General features: G+C 47.5%; 1 protein-coding gene across 4 annotated transcripts in view; it reads right to left on the bottom strand.

Annotated features, from left to right (window-relative positions):
* LOC138567628 (uncharacterized) overlaps positions 1–23,410 on the bottom strand; it is a 534,099-nt gene that overhangs the window by 194,611 nt on the left and 316,078 nt on the right. For all 4 annotated transcript variants that reach the window (XM_069646054.1, XM_069646055.1, XM_069646056.1 and 1 more), the window contains one exon: positions 11,547–11,756. In XM_069646054.1, the coding sequence (XP_069502155.1) occupies positions 11,547–11,756 (210 nt within the window). The remainder of the gene's footprint in view (positions 1–11,546; positions 11,757–23,410) is intronic.

Below are 23,410 nucleotides of genomic sequence, written 5' to 3'. Positions count from 1 at the left end.
CGTTATGTCCCTCACGGCCATTGCCGGCCACGAGAGGAGAGGAGAAGATGGCCGCCACCGTGGTTGCCGCAGCAACCAGGAACACAAAAGCCTCTGCTGAGGCCCACCATTGGTCCGCCGTTCCAGCCAGACCCTCCCCTCCTGCCTTTAATGGAGGGGGCGCTCACGGGCAGGCGAAGCCGCAGAGGAGCGAAGGCCAGTAGAAAAGTCCAAGCTCACTCTCTGCAGCTCTCCGCTGCTCGACGGTGCGGATGGCGCCTCCACGCACTCTGAAGCTCACACAAGGTAAGGCCTCCAGCCTCCTCGCCTACCAGTCACACCCCCTGCGTGTACTTACCCAGGTCACAGACATGCGCACCACGCATTGTCCCTACAGGAATGCACGACTACGGTCACGCATCCTGCCCTCCATTCCCCTCACATACACACCCAATATAGGCTACCGGAATGCAAGGGTTGGCATGAGAAGCCAGTCTCCAAGCATCACGCACTGCTTCACTAAGGCCAACCCCAGCCCTTGTACTGCCACTCATTCAAAGACAATGCTACAACAGACTTTCAATGTCCATACCACCAAACAAGACCTCATGGCTGCCTCAAACAAAAGTACCTCTATTAACATTAACTCTGCATCTCCACTAATGCCCAAACCTACTGGCTCTCCCATGCCTACTGCCATGTTGATGCCGCCCCCATGGCCAATCACTATACTATGTTGCCTAATGCTATGCCTATGCCTACTGCCCACGATGTTGCCGCCCCCATTGCCAATCATTGTACTATGTTGCCTAATGCTATGCCTATGCCTACTGCCCATGTTGATGCCGCCCCCATGGCCAATCACTATACTCTGCTGCCTAATGCTATGCCTATGCCTACAGCCCATGTTGATGCCGCCCCCATGACCAATCACTGTACTATGTTGCCTAATGCTATGCCTATGCCTACTGCCCATGTTGATGCCACCCCCATGGCCACCCTTGACTCCACCCCACTCACTATTTCCGAGCCACTCTCCACTCCGGCTAGCCCGCCCACCTGCTCACCCCTCTCTGCCTACACACTCAGGTGCGCACTGATCAATGCCCGATCCATACCCGCACACGCCCTTGACGTCAACGACCTGCTCATCAAGGACGACCTCGACCTCCTCATCCTCACTGAAACTTGGTTCAATGAAACGTCAGGCCCAGCCTTAACCCTTGCCATCCAACCTGGGTATTCCATCCTCAGGAAAGACCGCACCTAACAGAAAGGTGGAGGCGTTGCCCTCATCGCCAGGGAAGCCATAGCAATTAGAGAAGTTAAAGGCCTGCATGACAGCACCAGCGACTACCTCCCTCTAAAAATTGACGTTTCCCCCAACTGCACCATAACCATGCACATTGTATAAAGACCCCCAGGCTCATCCTCTGACTTCCATGGCACCCTTATCCACGCACTGTCCAACAACATCAAAAAACATCATGGGTCTTACTTCTGGGTGACCTCAACCTAGGGCTGAACGACCCCAAGGACCCCCTTGCGAAATCCCTCAAGAATGCCCTGTCCAACCTTGGCTTCACACACTCCATCTCCGAGCCCACTCATATAAAAGGGCGCACTCTCGACTGGATTAGTCATCACAACTGCTCCCTTCTCATCACTGCTAACACCCCCATCCCTTGGTCAGACCACCACTACATCCAATTCACCCTCGGAACCAAGAAAGTGGCCCTCGCCCCCCCCCCCCACCGTGCCCAGCAACCTACGCCCGGAGCTCCCGTCTTCTCACAGCTGAGAATCTAGCACCCTACCTCCTCAACTCTGCCCTCCAGGCCCCCTCCTCTAACAACCCAAAACCTTAGCTGACACCTTTAAGGATATCATCACGTCAGCCGTTGACGCCATTGCTCCTTTGACCCTAAAAAACACAAAAAAAGCCAAACATGCCAACTCATGGTTCTCCAAAGAACTTCTTGAACAACGTGCGCAAAAAAGGACGGCCCTTTCCACCTGGAAAGCCAGCCCCTCTGAGGCCACCAAGCTGAAGTTCAAAACAATCTCCAAATCCTACAAGGCTAACATTACCTTAGCGAAGCCCGCCTCCTTTAACACTAGGATCGCTGAAGCCAAGTCAGGGTCCAAGCAACTATTCACCATCTTTAGGGAACTGGAAAAACCATCTCTCCCCCCCCCATCAATCATCAAAGATGACAAGTGGTGTAATAGCATTCAGTCGGCCATGCTCGACAAGCTCAACACCCTCCAAACCAAAATCCGCGGCCACCAAAAAGCCCTCTCCAACATCATAGCCAAATTGCACGCTGAGCCACCCATCAAGACCAGCGCCTCCCCTTTATTTGAATTCAAAGATGTCACTGAGCGAGAGTGTCATGCACAACAAATCAGTTGCACAACCAGCACAACCACGCACCATATTGCTTGACACCCCGACACACACTGCTAGACTCCCCGGGTCACAGTCCGCCTCCCAAGTCATCACTTCACCTATGGTGCGAGGGAGTTGTCATCACCGGCGGTTTCGGGCCGTGCGCAGAGGCCGGCCCGGTTTGTTGCCTCGTTTTCATTGGCAACTCCCGAGGAGGCTGCATTCGGGTTTGAACACCCGATCACGGTTACTTCCTGGGTTCGCGACGGTTTCCCGATTACGTGGTCAAGTTTCCGCTCACGTGACTGGGAGCCGACGCACGTAAAAGCCGGAAAGGGATAATCCAAAATCAATCCGTTGAGCGTAGTAAAAGAGTACCAAAAATCTGTACAAAGTTCCGAGTGACAGTATCCGTGGAGCAAGAGAGAGCAAATCCGTGGTTTGTAAGCCTGAGTCCAAAATCCGATGAAGCAAACAACGAAAATCCTGAAAGCGCCAAACAGAGTTGTGAAACAGCTGTGAAGCGGTGAGCCACTCGAACTTCCCTGCAGGAAATGGAACTGTGGGGATTGTCCAATGACTTGCTTAGGATGAGCGGCAATTGGAAAAGGGACTCCTGCTGCACTGGGGACCGGCCCTCGACGTACTTGGGGACCCGCATGTGCCACATTCGACGCTCCTCACCATGCTGGCCTATGGAAATGGGATTGTAGCGATTGTCCCATCATTTGCTGCTCAGGGTGTGCTGAGAGGAAAGCGCACCAATAGGAAGAAGGACTCCTCCTGCTTTACTGGGTCGCGGCCCTGGCGGTACCTGGAGAAAGGCATGTGCCACATTCTGCGTTTGTGAGCATGCTGGCCAATAGAAATGTGACTATGGCCTTTGGCCAATCAGGTGCTTTGGGTGTGCGTCACAGGAAAGGGAGGCATTCACTTTCCCCATTACTTTGTCTACTGCGGCTGGCAAACATGGGAAGAAGTACAGTTTTCATTGTGGGCGATAGCTTTGTGGAAGATCTGTGCGTGTATGCCCTCCAAGAAGGCATGTCTGGCAATTTTGGTTTGGAGGGAGTGGACGCTTTGTGGAGTAGTGTCGAATCGTACTGTTTCGGCATATTACTTCTAGAATGTCGACGCGTGGCCTCTTCGCCAACTGTACATGTAGTGATCGTGCACTTTGGAGCCTTCTTTATGGGTTACATGCCTTGTTCCCGTGTGTTCCATCAACTGAAGATTATGATGAAAGCAGTGCAGCCCTTTTTTCCTACTGTCAAGGTGTTTTTCTCATGTACACCCCGAGAATAGTGTGGAAGTATTCCATTGATTCCTGTCGCCAGCCAGAGGGCGGAAGGGGTCTCATCAACAGAAGCATGTGTGTCTTCTTAAGTGCTGCTGGGATGTTCTACTGTGAGAATGAGAACATTGGTTTGCGATACATACACCTTTTCACAATAAATGGCATGTCTTTGTCGTACAGTGGCCACAAAGTATTGTTTCGCAATCTACACACTGCACTGAAGAGCCTATTGTAAGAATGTGAGCTAATGTTGAAAACACACATTTACATATAAAAACAGCAAAAACAATGTTTCTAGGGAAGCACCTTTAAACAAACAAAAAAACAAACAAAGACCCCAAAGATTATTTTCAGAGCCAGCACAACTAACGACGTCCGCTCCCCTGGTTCAAAGTTATTCCCCCACTCCCGCGTGTGCCCAGCACGAAAAGTCCACGAATATCGCGATAGTTGCAGGGTGGCGCGTGTTATATACGCCCCTTTTGCAGATGACGCTCATAGAAATGGGCCTGCAGACACTACGGGATTGGGTAACAAAGTTTGTTGGTGTGGTGTGTACGGAATGACTGTGCTACACAGTGTATTTGTGGACAGAAATGCAGCGGGTGCGGCTTTGACTGTGTGTGTGTGTCAGAAGGCAGAGCGTGCAGGTTTTAGGCGATTGCGACATACATTGACTGAAAGTGAATGGGAAACACTGTGCAGTGGCTACTCATTTTGCAATCTATGATGTGAATGTGTAGTGCTATGGAGTAGCTACAATGAAGTGCCTGATTTTGGTTTCTCTGTGCGACACTTTAGTGGCAAGCAATCATGCCGATATTACGGTTGTTGATTGTGCAGGGAAGATTGCACAGCGGGTTACACGAGTTTCAGTGTCATTTGCTATGAAGGAGGCACTTGCCCAGTTCATGCGTTTGTTTCCAATCTTTTGCATATGTTTTTACCGCATTATGCAGTCACGGATGTAGGAGCATCATTTTCTATTTGGTCCGTGAATGCAGACAGCGCGGTACATTGCAAAGAAGTGTATTTCTGCCTTTCTTTGACATGTGCCAATGACACACCTACCTGGATACTATAGGGGACCTGCCAGGAGACAGAATTTTTGGGTGGTCCTCATGTACATAGGCACCAGTCATTGTAATGCTCCCGTAAGGACCGTTCCCACACACTTCGAAGTACCTTCCCTCTGTACAGTAGCGCGTTCCAGTACATGCACAGTACAATTCCCTTAGCCGGGTATGGGTCTGTAGTGTGGCACATGGTTTGCTAAGGTTGTTTTAGAGCTCTGCTGCCCTACAGTAGTGCACCTCTTGCTGCCCGTAGCAGTTGTGGGCAATGCTGTACATGAAAGTAGGAATCGTAATTGTTGGAAGGGCGGTAGCCAGCACACTGGTCCGCTGTGCTTTCATTGCAGCTGTACGCCATTAGTGTTAGGGGGTAGCATTCGCAGATATGCATACATTGTGGAATACAAGAATGTTTACAACAACAGGAAACACAGGTTCATTACGTGCAGCAGGAAGCCATTTATTGTGTACGACCCATGCAGCTAACACACTTTTCTAACCACCACTAAGGTTGTTTGCGCTCTGCATATTCTGCTGTTTTTTTATTTGCCTTTGCATGCACTTGGTGCATGAGGAAGGTGCACAAGCTTTGCCTTTTTGCAGACTTAGTACAAACTGTCCCACCTGCAGTTACATGTTTTCTTCAACTGCACGACCCGCAGGCGACCTCTTGATACTTTCAGCCACTCTCCTGAGTGCACACACAATGTATCTATTTAATGGGTCATGGAAAGGCAGGCAGCAGATAAATCAAAGTAATGGGACATTTACCACGCCCACGTGACATTGCAGGTTGCTGTTAGGAGTACTTTAGCCATACATTGGTAGTTTTGCAGAGCCACCCAGGAAGTTGGCAGCAGTTCTTTAAATGCAGTAGCCTACTGCATGAATCCATAGGGCTAGCGAAAGGGGCGGTGTTACCAGCATACAGCGGATGAGCTATGCATGGGTCCAGGTGTAGAACGGAAACACATGCCCTTCCCCAACAACTACTTACAATCCCTAAGAAACGTATATATTGCTCATCTGTAGTTATCTCGGCCAGTAGTGTGCGGTACAGATTTATCAAGCACTGTTAATAGAAAAAAGCCTCCTGACACACTAAACAACATTAACTATGTACATCTGTAATTGGTACGATACACCAACTCTATTCAGAAAAGAGGTAGCCCAAATGGATACATACACCAGACAATTTGCCCTTTCCACATGTTTATCATGAGGGCAGGCAAGAAATCAGTAACAACCGCTGTTAACGGGACGTTATGCTTATGTTGCCGTACCAAATATCTATCGTCTTTACAGAAAACGGTATGCTAAAGCAATGTTCTGCTTACAGTACCCTACTAAAAACCTATGAAATTCACTAATAAAAACATTGTTAAAGGGATGTTGTGGTTAAGTTGCACTAACAAAAACCTATGAAATTCGATGGAAAAATGTTACAGGGGCATTATGGTTACAGGTAAAACCGAAAACCCCACATAATTCGACAGTTATGGTAAGCTAAGCACACATAACTCGTGCCATCAGTGTGCACTGCAAGGACTAATACCCATGATATCAAAGATGACATCACAAATCTCATTCATGACATCACTCATGAAATCACATGTGTGGCTCCCTCTGTTTTGTTCACTACCCTAAGTAGGGCAAGTATTTTTCTTCACTAACAGTCATGAACAAACAATTGAAAAGGTTCTATATTTGTATTTGTGTACGGCAACCTTCTCATATGTTCTTACACACCTTTCTTAATGGTTCACTCACATTATATGATACATATACATATAGGGGAAGAGGAAAGCGTAAAACACAGCACTGGTTTCTGTGCATGAAGATGATCAGTTATGTTATGAACAGTTTCTGGTAATACTGCTGCTTTATAGCTTACTGCATCTACAAACTCTTCCACCAACACCAGGACGCCCTTCTGCTTAGGCTACCTGCCCCGTCCTGTCATTGCCTTGCCCAGGCCTGCTATATAACTGTGTCACCTATCCCCCCTCTTGCCTGTCAGTGGCTTCTTACCTCCTCTGGTGCCATACTCTGGTTTACCCTGCCCTCTACCACCAGAATCAGGACGCTCTGCTGCTGAAGTTGCCTGCCCTGTCCTGCACTCAAACCGCCTACCCTAAATTTTCCCCCTCGTACCCTCCCCTTTGACCTTCGGTGAAGTACTCTCTTCTCCTACCTTCAGTGAAGTACCCCACTCTTCCTACATCCCCCAGTCTCCCTTGACTTCCTAGAACTCTGACTCCTCTAACACTCTCACTAACCCTCTTAGCCTCTATTCTTACATCCCCCTTGACTCCTTGGCTTCCTTGAACTCTGACTTCCCTCTAACTCTCACCCTAACCCTTCTAACCCTTCCCTCCTTGACCACTCCCTTTACTGTTCTATCCTATCAGCTCCCCCTTAGCCTCTCTCCTAACCTGCATCTCCTCTCTATTCATCACTCTCTCCTCCCCCTTTGTCATGAGCGCTGTCTCTCCTCTTCTCGATCACCCTCCTCTCCCCTCCATCCTCCCCCTCCTCCTTTCCTTTCTTTTCATCCTCATGTCCACCCCCGCAACTTACCCCCCTCCCCGGTCCACCTCTTTCCCCTCACACCGTCCCTCTTCGCCCTAACCTCATCTACCCCCTATTGTCAATCCCTCCAATATCATTCACATTGCCCTCTGGAATGCCAGATCCCTGTGCAACAAGACCGCCGTGGCACTTGACATGTTCTTCAGACTCAACCTTCACTTCCTCTGTATTACTGAAACTTGGATTCCTCTTATCAATTCCAATGTTCCTGCTTCTCTCACCACCCCCTCTTCCTCCTCCTCTCATATCTCACGCCCCTCTGGTCGCAGTGGCGGCATCGGTCTCCTCTACCACCTTAAATGTCTTTCCTCCACCCCTTCTCCATCTATCCCTACCTTTTTTTCCTTCGAATATCTATTCAAATCCTTCACTTACCCGCATGCTATTTCCTTCTTAATTATTTACAGACCTCCAGGCCCCCTCTCCTCCTTTTACGATGACCTTGATTCACCTCCTCTCTCTCATCTCCCCCTCCCCTACTTCCCTCTCCGTACTCAGTGACTTCAACCTTCCCCTCTGCAATTCCTCTCAATCTTCCCCTCTCCTCTGCATTCTTGACTCCTACCTCCTCTGTCTCCTCCCTACTCCTCCAACTCACTCCTCTGGCTTCACTCTTGATCTCATCTTTATCTCTACATACTCTCCCTCACCTGTTTCTTCTCTTCCCAACTATCTCTCTGACAATGCCTTACTCTCCTTCTCCCTTACTCCCCCCCCTCCTCTTTGACCACTCCCTCTTCCTCCCCCTCCTCCTTCTCTCGATGTGATCTCCGCAACTTTAGACCTCCCCTCTTCTTCGACTCCTGCTCCTCATCCCTTCCCCCTCTTTCCGAATTCTCTTCTCTCTCGGCCAAGGATGCTGTCTCCTCCCTGTCATCTTCTATCTCCTCCAGTCTCGACCTACTCTACCCTCTTACTTCCTTCCACCCGTCTCGCAAACCTTCCCAACCTTGGCTTTCCTCTCACCTTTCCTCTCACCTCCTATTTCTCATATCACTCTCTTTATGACTCTTGGCTCAAATCTGCCAAACGTTCTTACTACTCTAACCTCCTCCACTCACAAGCCTCACACCCCCGCCGAATTTTCCAAACCCTCTCTCGTCTTCTTTCCCCTCCTACTCCTGACCCCTCTGCCAACTCTTCTCTCTCTCCTTCTGACTTTGCTGACTTCTTCTCATCCATAATTCTCACCCTACGCCAAAACATCCTCCTCTCCCCCTCCTTTTCCCCCGTCCCTCCTTTTTCTCCCCCTCTCCTCTGCTTGCATGTCTAACTTCTCTCCTGAAACTCCGTCCGGTTTCCCTTCTCCTGTCCAAAACTCACCCTACTGCTGCCCCCTCAGATCCCCTTCCCACCCCCTTATTCCTAGGATTTACCCTCTCTTCATTCCCTACTTAACCACTTTCTTCAACATTTGTCTCTCCTCCGCCACCTTACCTAAAGCCTTCAAACACGCTACTATCATCCCCATCCTGAAGAAGCCTTCTGCTAACCCTCTTCTTGCTTCCAACTTTCGTCCAATCTCGCTTCTCCCTTTCCTCTCTAAGCTTCTTGAATGCCTAGTCTACTCTCAACTCTCTGCTTTTGTATCCACTCACTCTCTCCTTCCCCCTCTCAATCTGGATTCCACCCTAAACCCTCCACTGAGACTGCTCTCACCTATGTTCTCAATTCCCTCCTTACTGCTCGCTACGCTAGGCAATCCTCTGTCCTTATCCTCCTCGACCTTTCTGCTGCCTTTGATACCATTGATCACCCCTTACTCCTCAATACTCTTTCTTCCTTTGGCTTCAAAGGCTCTGTTCTCTCCTGGCTCTTTACCTCTCCAATCATTCCTATGCTGTCTCCTGGGTTTGCTGCACCTCCTCCAACATTCCCTTGGACTACGGTGTCCCCCAAGGCTCTGTACTCTGCCCTTTTCTTTTCTCACTGTATACATCGCTTCTTGCTCCCGTTCTCTCTTCTTTCGGCATCTCTCACCATTTCTATGCAGATGACACCCAACTTTTTCTCTCCTTCTCTTCTTTCACTCCCGACCTCCATCTTACTTTATCTTCCTGCCTTACAGCTATCAAAAACTGGATGTCATCCGATTTTCTCTCCCTCAACACTGACAAGACTGAAGTCCTTTTCTTTCCTTCTAACACACTTAACCCCACCCCCCCTTTCATCCACTTATCCCCTTCCAATCTCCCCATCTCTACTCATGCTCGCAATCTAGGTCTCCACTTTGACTCCTCCCTCTCCTTTTCCCACCATATTTCTCTCACCTCTCGTGCCTGTCGTCACCATCTCTTCAATATTCGCAGGATCCGCTCCTCCCTCACCTTCCATGCCTATAAACTCTTAATCTCCTCCTTCATCTTCTCCCGTCTCTTCTACTGCTCTTCTCTCATTTTTGCACTCCCTGCCTCTCGCCTAGCCCCCTCAAATCCCTCTACCACTCCTCTATCCGTACTCGTTGTCTCCTTGGTCCTCGCGATTCCATTTCCTCCTCGCTCTCTCACCTTGGCTGGCTTCCTTTTCACTCTCAACTTAAATTCCAATTCCTCTGTCTGGTTTTCAAATCTCTCCATGACCTTGCTCCGCGATCTATCTCTCTTCTCTCCTCTAATTTTACAATCCCTCCCATTCTCTACGCTCTGCTGATCTCTTCTTATTCACTGTCCCCCCACATCCCCATGCGCCTCTTCACGCTTCCGTTCCTTCCAGCTCTTGGCCCCCTTACATTGGAACTCTTTACCTCTCTGAATCCGCTCCATCCCCACCTGCACTTCCTTCCACACCTCCTTGCAATCTCTTCTTCACCACTCCCCCCGGACCTCCTTCCCTACCATCACTCCACCCCTAGTTCCCTATTCTCCCTCCTATCCCTTTCCTAAATCCTTCCTCTTACCCCCTTTAAAATTGAATCTGAAAATTGAAATTGTTATTTCATATTTCCCTTGACTACCTCCTCTCTCCCTTCCTCCTCACCCTTCCCTCACCCTCTGCCATCTAGGTAAATTGTTCTACATATTGTTTTATTGGTTTGTTTCATGACTGTAAATATGCTTCTTTCATTATTCTTGTATCTTGTTATATTGTTAAGTGCTTTGGATTAAAGCGCTATATAAACCTAATAAACAAACAAACTAATGATTCTGTAGTGTAGATGTACAACTGTTAGATAAGACTATCACAGCACTGTATTCTTTTCCTTAAAACCCTCAGAATGTTTTCTCTTCCCTCCATTTTGCTTTTTACAATGTGTTGAAGGTCTTTGTAATTTTCGAAAGAGTGAATACGTTATTTCCAATGTAGCATAACATTTTTAGTTAGTCTACTAGCAGGTATCAAAACTCAAACCTGTATCATTAGGATAAATGCAAAAATAAATCCTTGTGTTAGTGCTTGGTGCAAATAAAGATTCAGCTGTTGACTTTGCAAAGCTCAACTGTCGATCTTGATCTTTATATATTTCAGAAAATATAACGGTCACGTATTTCCAAACTGTACATTTTTAGTAGCATCAACAGTTACCTTGCAATGTCTAAAATTAAGGCATCGACTATTCTAGTGATGCAATTAATTAGAAAGCAATGCAGGGTTCCAGCACCCATGCAGAATCATTCTGTTGCTAGACCTGTGAAGCCAGATATTTGACAAATCTGTTTGGGGCACACCTGCAAAATTCTAACACAATCTGTGAAAATCAATGGAGGAACAGTGGTGCTCATTCCTGCAGTGGTGGGCACTATGACACCAATAGCCGTCTCAAATGCTGATGTGCAGTGGAGGGCACACAGCAGAATCACTGCATGCATGGAGTTAAGCGCCTGGAAAAAGTGGATTGTAGGTTTCAGAGCCCTTCCCTGCAAAACATGCAATGATTCATCTCTGCCTTTTGCAAAGACAGATCCAAATGCAAGAAAAGTGTTTGACAAACCATTCCTGATGTCAGTTGATCCCTGTCTCATTCATCCATTGCTAAGATATGCATAAGTCCTTGAAAGAATTGCTGTGGAGCAGGTATGATTCAAAAGACATGTGTTTCCACAGACTCTGAGCCTCAATGTGTCCTAGGAGTTTGGCAACAAACTAGAAGCAAATGTGACAGAATTTGCGTTTACTCAGGAAAGCCTACAAACAATGAAGGGAATTCCTAAAGGGGAGAACTAATATCGGCGACAAAATGCATTTTCAGGTTTGGCATGAGTTGAAGTTAACTCACCTTTTGGACTAGTGATGGTTCTTCTCTTTTTGTTGTCATGACAGTCGGTTCCCTCCTTTTCTTTTATGGTGAATTTGTGAGGTCTCTTCAACCTACCAGAGATGGGGTTGGTGCTGTTCTCTCCCATTTCGGCTGTAGAATGAGCGTTCCAAAATGAGCGCAACGCATTCTCATTTTTCCAAGGGAGGCCAGCATTAGGAAGCGAAAATCCTATTGGACAAAATATAATTTTTGAATATTTTATCAAATAGCTAAACATCATGTGCACAAAGTGAGTGTAGATTCAACAATACTTTCAGTTTAGTGTTTCAAATTATTACTTGGCCACATTGCTTTCTATGTAGACCCGAAAAGAAAAATGCAGCGTGTATACACTTAGTTGGGCTATTCCTTACATTTAGTTTCTCCAATTGTAACAGTGTTGCAATTCAGAATCCTTTAATAAAGACTGCGATCGCTCATTGTGCTTTCTGGATCACCCTCCTCACCCTCTCTCTATTTCCAATGCAGCGTGTACGCCTCAGAGGGCACACCACCTTTTTATGTAAAATAAATGGAAAATTGAAGTAGGTTTTTGAACAAATCAAATGCTGTCTGTTATTCTGCTAAGTGACAGCCAACCAAGATGGCCATGACTGAACCACGTAAACCCTAATCAGTTTGGATTTAACATCTGTGCGACTGGGAATTCAGGTCACCTGATGGATCCAATCCATATAGACAGAACTATGGAAATATACATGTACGAGTGCACCGAATTCTGGAAACAGTAAGATGCAGGTTGATGAGACCAACTGTTCTGACTCACGATTAAGGGGTAAAACAAAGAGAAGCATATTTTGACAAATTAATTTAATACCTGTTGTGGATTTTGAACAATGATTTATAAGTCTGATTCCTAGATGTTACAGATGTACATACATGTGGTGGATTAATTAATGTTGATTCTTCTGCATGTTTGCTGAAGGTCACAGCTGTATGCCTCGAAGTTAATTAATCATGGCTGCTGTGTCCTGATGGACAACTGGGTTTCCAGTTGTTATCAGACGATAAAGGTTCACTAAATATATTACATGTTAAAAATTAACAATAATAACCAAAAAGCTTTTTTTAATGACAGGTTATTTAATTCATCTCATGCATTGTACTGGGAAACAAAACCTTACTATGGTGGACTGGTGTTTTAGGGGTTCTATATGAAAATCTCGCTTTTTGTAGGTCTCCCAACGAAAAGACAGATCACATTGCCTCGCCCCACCTCCCACACCCCCGCCCCTTAGACCCTCCCCTTTCACTGCACTTGGAACACCCCAAGAGAGTGGCTCTCTCTGCACTTACCCCAGTCTCTGCAAGCAGGGTGCACTTGGACCTCCCTGCTCTCCCTGTAACCTTCTATGCACTTGCACGACCCAAATACAACTTGTAATTGCATATTGATTGTCTGTTCTCCCTTGTCTTCGCCCCTTAATTTACACTGTAAAACTGCAGAATAGCTGTCAGGCCTATTTGCTGTGCCTCAACTGTTAAATGTATTTTACGCACTTACTCTGCCTGTGCAGACTATTATCGCCTGAGAATTTCAACGGCTCTGAGCGACTGTTTGTTTTTCCCCTTTTCCCCACCCTCCTTGAGCACTTTGAAACACTTTCATGTGTATAGGCGCTATATAAATAAACAATACAATAGGGGCGGGGGGTTTACCCCCGAATCCCCCCTCAGCATACCCCTACCGCCCACACTCACCAAAAATATACACTGCATGTAATCGTGTTCGCACGAGCGTGACAGTTCGCTTTAGAAAGACTGCTCTGCGCGGTCATGGAGCGGTCTTTCTAAAGTCACCTTTTAGTGAAAAGATCTTTTGAAAAAGATCTTATCACTGGGTACCGTTTTAGCTGCTATGCTTAGGCAAACCTATTTAGGCTAACTTACCCATAAGACCTTGCAGCATAGTCAGAATTTACAAAGCTCTGAACTTTTGAGGATTTCATGACATTTGCTGCTCAATGAAAGTTACAATGTGTCACATGCAGGGCCCATTTCACGTAGCTGGTTTGTCAGTGTATCAGATAGAAAGCAAAACTCTGTTTTCTGCCGCAAAAACGAATACTGTCAACAGAACACTCACTGCAAGGATCCGAGTGTACAGGTACAGAGCTGTCATCAACTCATAGCATTGCAGCACCTATCAAAATTGTATTTATTTAAGGGTATTGGAGGGATGAATGGATCCATTGTGGTTGCTTGGTATGTGACCGACTTACTTCAGGGTTACATGTTGACCATGAACTCTCCATATTTTACCACTCCTCTGTTACACTTATTACTGATCTCTGAAGCATACATGGAGAGCTATGTATTACTGGTATGTGAGAGGCTCACAATTACCCACTTTTACTGTACTTATTTAGTTGACTTCAAACGAATGAAAGCCTGTGCCATTCCTATCCAGATTGGAACCTGTAACATCAAGGTTAAACACAGAGATCCACAGCAGGTTAAAGAACTCCAATATCTTATTCCGAAGTTTAAAGTGCTATTTTATCTGGATAGTGTTTACAGATTCACAGTACTTGGCCCTCTTGCTAAATGCCATATCCAGCCAAAACCCTGTTACAAAGTCCCCAGCCTGGCCGTTATCATGGAGTGTGGGGTCGGCAAAGGGGATGGTTGCCACAAGCCAGATGATGATCGATCTGGGGAGGATTCCCTGGCTGGACCCACCATGCTATGCGCCGTAAGCAGTTGCTTTTCCCATGGTCGCTTTAGAAGCCCCTGTCCCTTTTAGGCAAAGGATTATAAGGGTCAAACTCACTGAGCTGGTAGCGCCTAAACGTCAAGCCCTCCTGACATGGGTATAGAATCACATGCCAAATGGTGGAACACGTTTTCATCTTCTCGCACCAGGAAATGACAGGGAGAGGGATGGAGCCTGACCCAAACTCAGACAGAAAGCTTGAGCAGTTAACCCATCGCCTTGAAAGGTTTCCACGCATCCACATAATGGCTGTTAAGCTAAGGTAGTCAACCGTGAGGGTGGGGTCAGGATGTGGTAAGCAGAGCAAGGTCCACTCATGTGGAGGTATTATTGAACCCTAAGTCCCACATCAAAACTGTAAGCAGGTAAGGGGCTGGTCTCATCAGTCAATCTCCACACTAGGGAGAGACACTTGAGTCCGCTTAGGCCAAAGTGAGGATGGGAAGTGGAGTTAGGTTTGAGGGGTTTGGACAAGGATATCATATGATGCTCGTTGGAGTGGAGAGCAGAAGGTGATGTAGTAGGAAGGCAGAGGAGAGACTCAATAGGCTTGGAAGAGAAGGTCAGAGGAATGTGTCACGGGAAAGAGATAGGAGGAGAGCCCCAGGGCCCTGGGGAGAAAAAAGACCCAGGGGCTGGGGTGCCAAAGGTTTTCCACCCCTCCAAAAGGATGGGTGTGGTGAAGAGAGGGACTCAGTAGCATGGGGATAGAAATACCCTGGGTCTCAAGAGAGTTGCAGGGGGCTGGGAATAGACTTCAGGGGCATGAAGAGAAAAAGACACATGGGGCCGGGGGTCAAAAGGCTCATGAGGGTGGGGGTGGTCAAGAAAGACACTCAGGAGGATGGGGAGAGAAATACCTAAGGGCTTGGGAGAGCCCTAGGGGAATGAGGAGAGAAAGGCCTAGGGGGCTGAGGATAGACCTCAATGGGTTGGAGAAAGGCACAGGAGGATAGGATGCAAAGGATCCAGAGATTGGGGGAGAGACAAACTAGTACGAGGCAACAAATACCCAGGGACGCGGGAGGCCAATGGGGATGGAGAGAGCCCAAGGCGGAGTGGACTGGAGAGAGAAAGACTTACACAGGAGGATGGTGAGAAAGGGGAACGGGAGAGAGGTCGAGGAGGATGGTGAGAAGACTGGGGTGTGAGAGAGAGAGACAGGGACCCAGGAGGCTGGGGACAGGAAGACCCAAGATGGTGGGGAGAAAGGACCATAGACTTGAAGAGAGAGACAGTTACGTTAATTCTGCAAAGCGAGGTGTTAATGGAGAAGGTGGTGAGAGAGATCATGGAGGAGTGGATGAAGGAGCCAACCCTTAATAGAGATGTGCCGAAGGATGACTTATCTAAAGAGAAAGAGGTGAACAATGAGGAGACAATTCAAGAGAAGGAGAAAGTGGATAGGTGACGCGGATAATCAGAAGAGAGAGGTGGGGAAGGAAAGGTTGATCAGAGGGAGTAGAAGAGCAGTACAAGGAACGGGGAACTGAGAGATGAAACAAGGGTAAGTCTGAGACTTGTGGAGGAATGAGCCTGAGTCGAAGTATCGAGGAGGTGCAAGATAAGCATGAGGATAGCCAGAAAGAGAGGGAAGGAGTTAGAGAAGGTCTCACTGGCACAAGCTTGTGGTGGGATAACAGGGTGGATTGATTTTGGGTTGGTGGGCTGAAGAACCAGGACCCAAAGTGAGGGAAGTGGTGAAAGGCCTAGAGAGCACATCATAAAAGTTTAGGGTAAACGCCTGCCTTTCTGTGGCTCCGGTTTTAATTTAAGGCCAGCTCCAATGTAACACCACCTATAGAATGAGCGATCAGGCTTTAATGCAGATTTTAAATGTGGGAGGAGGCGGCCTCTCTGCCTTACTCATTACACAAGAATATCGCCAAGGAGGCTCCTGATACCAGCGACTTTGCTAGAAAAATGAAACTGCACGATTGAGAGAGACCTTTTCGTTTTTTTTGAGAAACTGAATACATAACGACATATTTGATGTTTGTTATGTTGAGCTACTAGAAATAATCATATCCTTGTATGAAGAGTACTGAAAATCCTTTACCTTGGACCTTTTAAACTTTTCCAGGAGACTCTGACATAGGCCCTCATTACAACACTGGCGGTAACCAATGGCGGTATTAGCACCATGGTTGCTACCGGTATTGTACCGAGTCCGCCAATGTTAAATGGGGAAATACCGCCCCATTCCAGGGTTGGCGGGGCGCTAATTCCCCATTTAACATTGGCCCTTCCCCATTCCCATTTTTGCCCCATAGGGCTCAATGGGACTGGGGAAGGCGGCAATTACGGTACCGCAAATTGCGGTACCGTAATTACCTCGTAAGTGCCTTTGCGGGTCCCTACTTTAACAGCTGGTACAGACCAGCCATTAAGGTCGGGGCCCGCAAAGGGACCTCATAATAAGGCGCTAAGGGGTTAACGGCGCCGCAGCCTTTTACGGCGCTGTTAACCCCTTAGCGCCAGGGTTGTAATGACCCCCATAGACTTTACTGCATGACCACGATTTATATACACATTCTTGACCCTGAGAGAATAGCTTTAGTTTGTTCATGTAAAAACCTCTAATAAAGAGGTATTGCGAAACATAAATCTGGTCTGGCCTACGTGTGATCCTTGAACACACCCAGCATGCCTTCACCTCTGCTGTCCATCAGCCATTTCTGTCCTTTGAAGATACCCTTCCAATGTTTTTTACTATAAACATCTAGCCTGTAACTCAAAGCTCTGTGAACCTCTGGAACATACCCTGGAAATGTATGGGCTCTAGAAGAACAATTTGAACAGTTGCTGGGGTTCCCTTTCACCCCGCGCAGTTTCCTGTGGGGCAAAGGGTGCGGGTGTTTGCTCCCACAGTAGGCGGGACACCAGAAGAGTTTCCTTGCGGCCGCCGCCGCAAACAAGCCCTGCCCGAGCTCTACACCGCCGCATTACTACCCCAGCGCTCCCGCGAGGTTGAAGCCCGTAAGGGGAAGGGCATAGGTGTTTGCTCCTGCAGGAGCAGGGACACCCGAGGTGTTTCCTTGCGGCGGCTGCCCACCAACAAGTCCCCCACCCACCCTCTACACCGCATCTATAGCTTGGTCGAAGTGCATGAAAAGAAGTAGTGGAACTATGTTCCCTGCTGGCCTGCCCCCACTACCCACAAACCCCCAAACAAATGCGCCTGCTGTTTAAGGGAATGTTCAGGGCATTGCACTGAAGTGTAAGTTTCAATAGCTTCCTACACTTTTATTTTAAAACGAAACCATTTCGGGAAGGTTTCTTTTTAAAATTAAAGTATAGGAACAGTAAAACCTAATTTTAAAATGTAGAGGAGCACCGCTCCCGCCCACTTCGACCACTGGCTCTATTTGTATGGGGCAATAATCGAAAATAATGCAGTTTATCAGTACTGACTGATTTAGGAACCCTTGGCATTAGCAGTGCTCGAAGTGTGCGAAAAGAAGTAGTGGAACTAAGTGCCTTGCTGGCCTGAGGCTGTCTCCGCTCCCCACAAACCCCATCACCACGCCCCCTCCCACACGCAATACTAACCCCTAAACAAATGCGCCCGCTGTTTAAGGGAACGGTCAGTGCATATTGTACTGAAGTGCAAGTTTCAACTGCTTCCTACACTTTTATTTTAAAACAAAACCATTCCGGAACTGTTTATTTTTAAATTAAAAGTTTAGGAACCGTAAAATCTAATTAGAAAAGGTAGAGGAGCACCGCTCCCAACCGCTCCCGCCCACTAGGTGCACCCCATGAGGGTGAAGCCCACTGGGGTGGGGCACGGGTGTTTGCTCCCACAGGAACAGGGACACCAGAGGAGTTGCTTTGTGGCCGCAGCCCGCAAGCCCAGCCCACCCTCTACACCGCCTTCATAACTATCCTGGCACCCACCCACGAGAGTGAAGCAGCGTGGGCGTGTGCTCCCACAGGGAGCTTTTGCCTGGATGTACAATGTGCTGGTATTCCTTCTATGGAGTGATTTGAGTGCTTTGACCTGGACTGTCCAATTTTCCAAGAGGGGTGAGTTTCCACTTTATCAAGACCATCCAACACACAAAGCACCTATTGAGGTGAGAGGCCAAGAAAAGGGTCAACGTTTGAGCGGGGCTGGCTGGGGGCCTTTGTACATGTGACTGTACCATTGTCTGACTGTTTGCCCATGAGACAAGCCAAGACATTTTTTCACCATGTATAACTACAGCTGCTTTACGGAAATACTTACTATCAAGTGACAAATGGTGAGAGAACCTCCACTATATGGCGCTGGCACTGCTAAAAAAAAGAAAATTAAAACAAATTCCATTGCCCTATAAAATTCACAGGAGAGGCATACTCCCTGATTAAGGAAATCCATCACTTTCTTACTAACAAGCAGGATGCTTGGTGGCTGCTGGAGGAGAAGGGGGCACACAGGGGTCGAACTTGAGATTGGATAAGCTAGATCTAAAAGCAGCTCCTGGGTATCCAGCATGAACTATTGACCAGGAGCTACCACAGAGGAACAAGTAGATAGTACATAACGTTCTGCAAGTCTAACTTCCATATAATATGCAAAAATACAATTTATGATATGATAAGTCATTTATAACGCACTTGTACATAAGTGTTTGTATACGGGATAAGACAAGGAAGGGACGACAGAGGGAGGACAAACAACGATCTTACTAGGCCTGGTATCATTCAGATCATGCAAGTGCCGCGAGGCGGGTGCAGGAGAACTGCTTGGGTGTGTGGGGCGTGTTGGTGGTGCAATGGAACACATAAGTGTTGCCAGGGAGGTGGCTCCTAAGTGCAGGGAGTCATGGGACTGTAGGGTTACAGATACAGTCCCCAAAGCGGTCAGGGTCCCTGTGATTATAACAAATACATTAATAATTAAAACTTTGAGTGAATTAAAAATAACGAGAAAATGTCAAATTAGTTTTCTCGTTTTTAAATTTGCCCCCCCACCCCAAACCCCTCGTTTCCCTAGCTTTATTACCTCACCTCAACCCCCCACACCCTTTTTATCCCTTACCCTACCCCCATATATAATTTTGACTCAAAATTCAACATTTTTTTCCATCTGATTATTTTTTGTTATTAAATATTATTTTGTTATTTGTATTTCGTTATAATCACTGTATTCTGTGGTTGGGAGGCCCAGGGGCAGTGCAAGGGCAACTTGTCGTGCAGGAGCCTGGTCCCGTAGTTCAGTGGGTGGCCAGGTAATCAGTTTGCGCAGCAGACAGAAGCATCAGCAAGGGAGAGGAGAGAGAAAGCGGAAGCGAAAAGGAAGGTCTTGAGTTGCTTCTGGAACCTGAGGTGGTCCTGCTCAGGTTTGAGAGAGGCAGGAAGGCTGTTCCAAAGGGAGACCCCAGCCGAGGACAAAGATCTACCCCCCCACTGTATGCCTGGAGAAGCATCTGACCCTCAGAGTTGGAGGAAGATGAGCAGAGGACTTGAGAAGGAAGATGCTTAGAAATAGAAAGTTGGATGCATTGTGGACCCTGGCCTCAGAAAGCCTTGTGGACGATGCAGAGGGTCTTGAACTTAATCCTTGCAGACACAGGGAGCCAGTGCAGAGATTTCAGTCCTGGAGAGATATGATCCCTGAGCTTGAGACCAAGGACAAGTCTCCCAGTCCTGTTCTGGATGAGTTGCAGAGGGCGGAGAGTAGAAGCAGGCAGATTTAGAAAGAGTCTGTTGCAATAGTCCAGCCTAGAGATAACCAGGGCTCTGGAGACAGTGAGCTTATGGGGGAAGGAGAGGAAAGGAAGAATACCTCTGAGGAGGTACAGCTGGTAGTGTGACTTCTTGGAGACGTCAGAGATGTGAGGAGAGAAGGAGAGTGTGGAGTCGAAGATGACACTGAGGTTTTTAGCCTTGCAGGTGGAAGCAGGAAGAGGGCCAAGCGAGACAATCCAGAGAGCTACAGGAAAGGAGGGAGTGGGTGTGCCGATGAGGAGAATCTCAGTCTTACTGGCATTGGGGCAGAGGTCATTGGCGGCACACCACTCCTGGATATCAGACAGGCAGTCAGAGATGAGGGGAGGAGAGGAGGAGGTCGAGGGTAACCTGAAAATGAGCTGAGTGTCTTCAACATAGCACTGAAAGTTGGGGCAGAGAGCGTCGATGCGGTGGGCAAGGAGTGCCAGGTATTGGTTTAACATCCAGGGAGAGGTTGGACCCCTGGAGGACACCACAGATAGAGAAAAAGATAGCGGAGAGGAAGGACCCAAGGTGGACCTGGGAGGGTCTGTCAGAGAGGAAAGAAGTCAGCCACGCCAGAGCCTGACTAGTGATACCCAAGTTATCACGGAGACGGTTGAGCAGGATGGCATGGTTGACAGTGTCAAAGGAAGAAGAGAGATCAAGCAGAATGAGGACGCAAAGTTATTAGAATCAAGATTGGAGAGCAGGTCTTCACGGATGTTCAGGAGAGCAGTTTCTGTGCTTCTGGAAGCTCTGAAGCCAGAAAATGATCATGAAGACAACCAACAGATTCTGTGTGGAGATTAAGCTGGGAGATGGCCAGTTTCTCCAGGAGGTTGTCCAGGAAGGGAGGGATGGAGATTGGGCGATAGTTAGCCGGGCAGGAGGGGGTCGGCAAAGGGTTTCTTAAGAAGAGGGTGCACAAGGGAGTGCTTCAGGGGGGGGGTGGGAAGACTCCAGTGGCGAAGGAATGATTGCAGAAATCAGCCAGGGCAGGAGCCAGGGAGTCGATGTGGTCCTTGATAGTTTTGGAGGAACAGGGGTGAACCTGTTTCGACAAGACTTTCATAGATCGGACTTGTCTAGAAACCTCATCTGCGGCGAACAGGGGAAAGGCAGAGAAGGAGGGAGGAGAGGTGGCTGCAGAAGGGCCAGAGGTAGAGCAGGGAGTAGAGGGAGGGAGGGGATATGAGGAGAGTGAGGACAGGATGTCCTGAATTTTAGAGATGAAGTGCGAAGCCATTGCTGTGCAGAGGGCCTGGGAAGGGACAGGAGAGGTAGCTACTGCGCCAGGATTGGCTAGTTCCTTGCAGATTTTAAAGATTTCAGCCGAATTGTTAGATGCCACAGAGACGCGGGCTTGGATGTGGGCTCTCTTCTTGGTTAGGACAGAGAGCCGGAATTACCTTTGGAGCAGGCGGCAGGCCAGTTTGTCAGAGGATGTATATGAAGCACACCATTTCTTCTGGGCCACCCTGCACTTGCGTTTTAGGGTGACGAGGTCTAGTTGCACCAGGCTTTGGGCTTCATGCGGATTCTCACGACAGGGGCAAGGATATCAAGAGTATCAGATATAGCAGAGTGGAGCTTGGAGAGGGCTTTGTCAGGGTGAGAGTCAGTCAAAGAGGGAATGGGGGGTGAGTATGTGTCGGATCAGCGAGGAGGATGGTAAGCAGGGAGGGTGTGACATGATCAGGGACCAGACAGCAGTGTAGTGCCTACCCAGGCTCTGAGCAAACCTCGCCTGCCTCACCTCTAGGAAATGCTGTGGATCTAGCTAAAGCAGACTGATGTTTCATGGGGAGTGCTTGCTTCGCTTCAAAAACATTCATCATCCTATCGCCACAGACAGAAAATCAATGGAATTCAGAATGATAACTTTACAAGCCAAGATGTGCCATGAGATGGAGTGGCACTGCAAATAGACTGAGAAAGACCGTTGGGGGCGGGGAGAGGCTTTGGACCAAGGAGGCGGTTTTAGTTTACTTGCAAACCATTCCCCCCACTTTTAGTTATTTTAGAGTCCTGTCAATGGTCAAAATACACTTTTTTTGTTTGAATGTACCCATGAGTGGCATCCTCTGAGGAATCTCCTTCGGTTTGTGAACATCAGAAAGGAGGAAATAATTTTAGGGTTAAGAATGTTCAGTTACTAGAAGATTCAAGATATATTGCTACCTTTAAAAAGTGTGGTTCTAAGAAGAATGCTATCATAGGGACTCAAACAAGGATATTCCTGATACTGATCCCTTTGGAGTGTTGAAAGTTGTTCAGCCCAATTAGTTGGGTTTTAAAAAAGACTTGACAAGGAAATGAAAAAAGTGTCCGAAAAACCAAGCAAAATTGCCTCCTAGCACCGATCAGAGCTATTTAGGTTATCTTATTTTTTTAATATCATTTTTATTGGTTTTACAACAGTTGTTTTAGGAACAAAGTACAGGTGTCAATTTCACAGTGACAGTTCTAATGTAAAGTACATATAAAATGCTAGACAGCTGCAAAACTGGATTTTACAATGACTTACTTTCCGGTAGGATCTCCCCCACCTCCTCTCTCTCCCTCCTACCTCCCTCCCTCACTCATCTCCAGGAAGTTTATTATTGCTTGAATACTACCACTTGTTTACAGTTATCCTCACCACTCATCCAGCTTGACTGTTGGAAACCATACCTACAATCTACAAAAAATACTTGACCCTCCATCATGAGGACCACTGGGGGTTTGTGGTAATTTGCTTCGGAGACATCACTGTTTGTTGCTAATGCGCCTCCTTTAGTGAATCTAGGTATGTTGTGTAATATTATATTAAAAGGTACCAGATCAGGTCTATCTGTGTGCGGGATTCCTGTAATGCGGCAGTGAGACTCTCTACCTCATATATGGAGTGGGCTTTCATGATCCATTCTCTTTTCGAGGGAAGGACGTTGGATTTCCATTTGATTGTTAAGCACACCCTGGACGCCAGCATTAGGTTTCGGGGAATGTGGGAGAGTAGTTTATACGAGTCCTCGTCTTCAGGTTCGACCCCATACAAGACTAACAACTGGGAGAGTGGTCTACTAATTCCATCTATTGCTTGGATCCACCCTAAAACCTCCTTCCAGTAGTTCTGGACTTTAACACGTTTCCAACACTGATGCCAGTAGTCGCATATCTCCCCACATTCCCGCCAACAATACAGGGAAGTACCAGGGAACATCCTCGACAGTCGATGGGGGGTATAATTCCATTTCATCAGCAATCTTGCATTGTGCATTTTATATTGCATAGATTTGGATGAGCTCCATAATGCTTTGCATATGACCCTCCATGTGTCTGGCTGATTCTGCAATTCTAAGTCTGTGTCCCATTTGTGTTCCGATGTGGGGCGTGCCAGGTGGTCTCTAGTGAGGAGAGAATTGTA

Source organism: Ambystoma mexicanum, chromosome 2p (genome assembly GCF_040938575.1).
Source record: "Ambystoma mexicanum isolate Mex_15411 chromosome 2p, UKY_AmexF1_1, whole genome shotgun sequence".
Lineage (NCBI taxonomy): Eukaryota > Metazoa > Chordata > Amphibia > Caudata > Ambystomatidae > Ambystoma > Ambystoma mexicanum.
The sequence above is the reverse complement of the archived record's forward strand: the minus strand, read 5'-3'. Positions and strand labels throughout refer to the sequence as shown.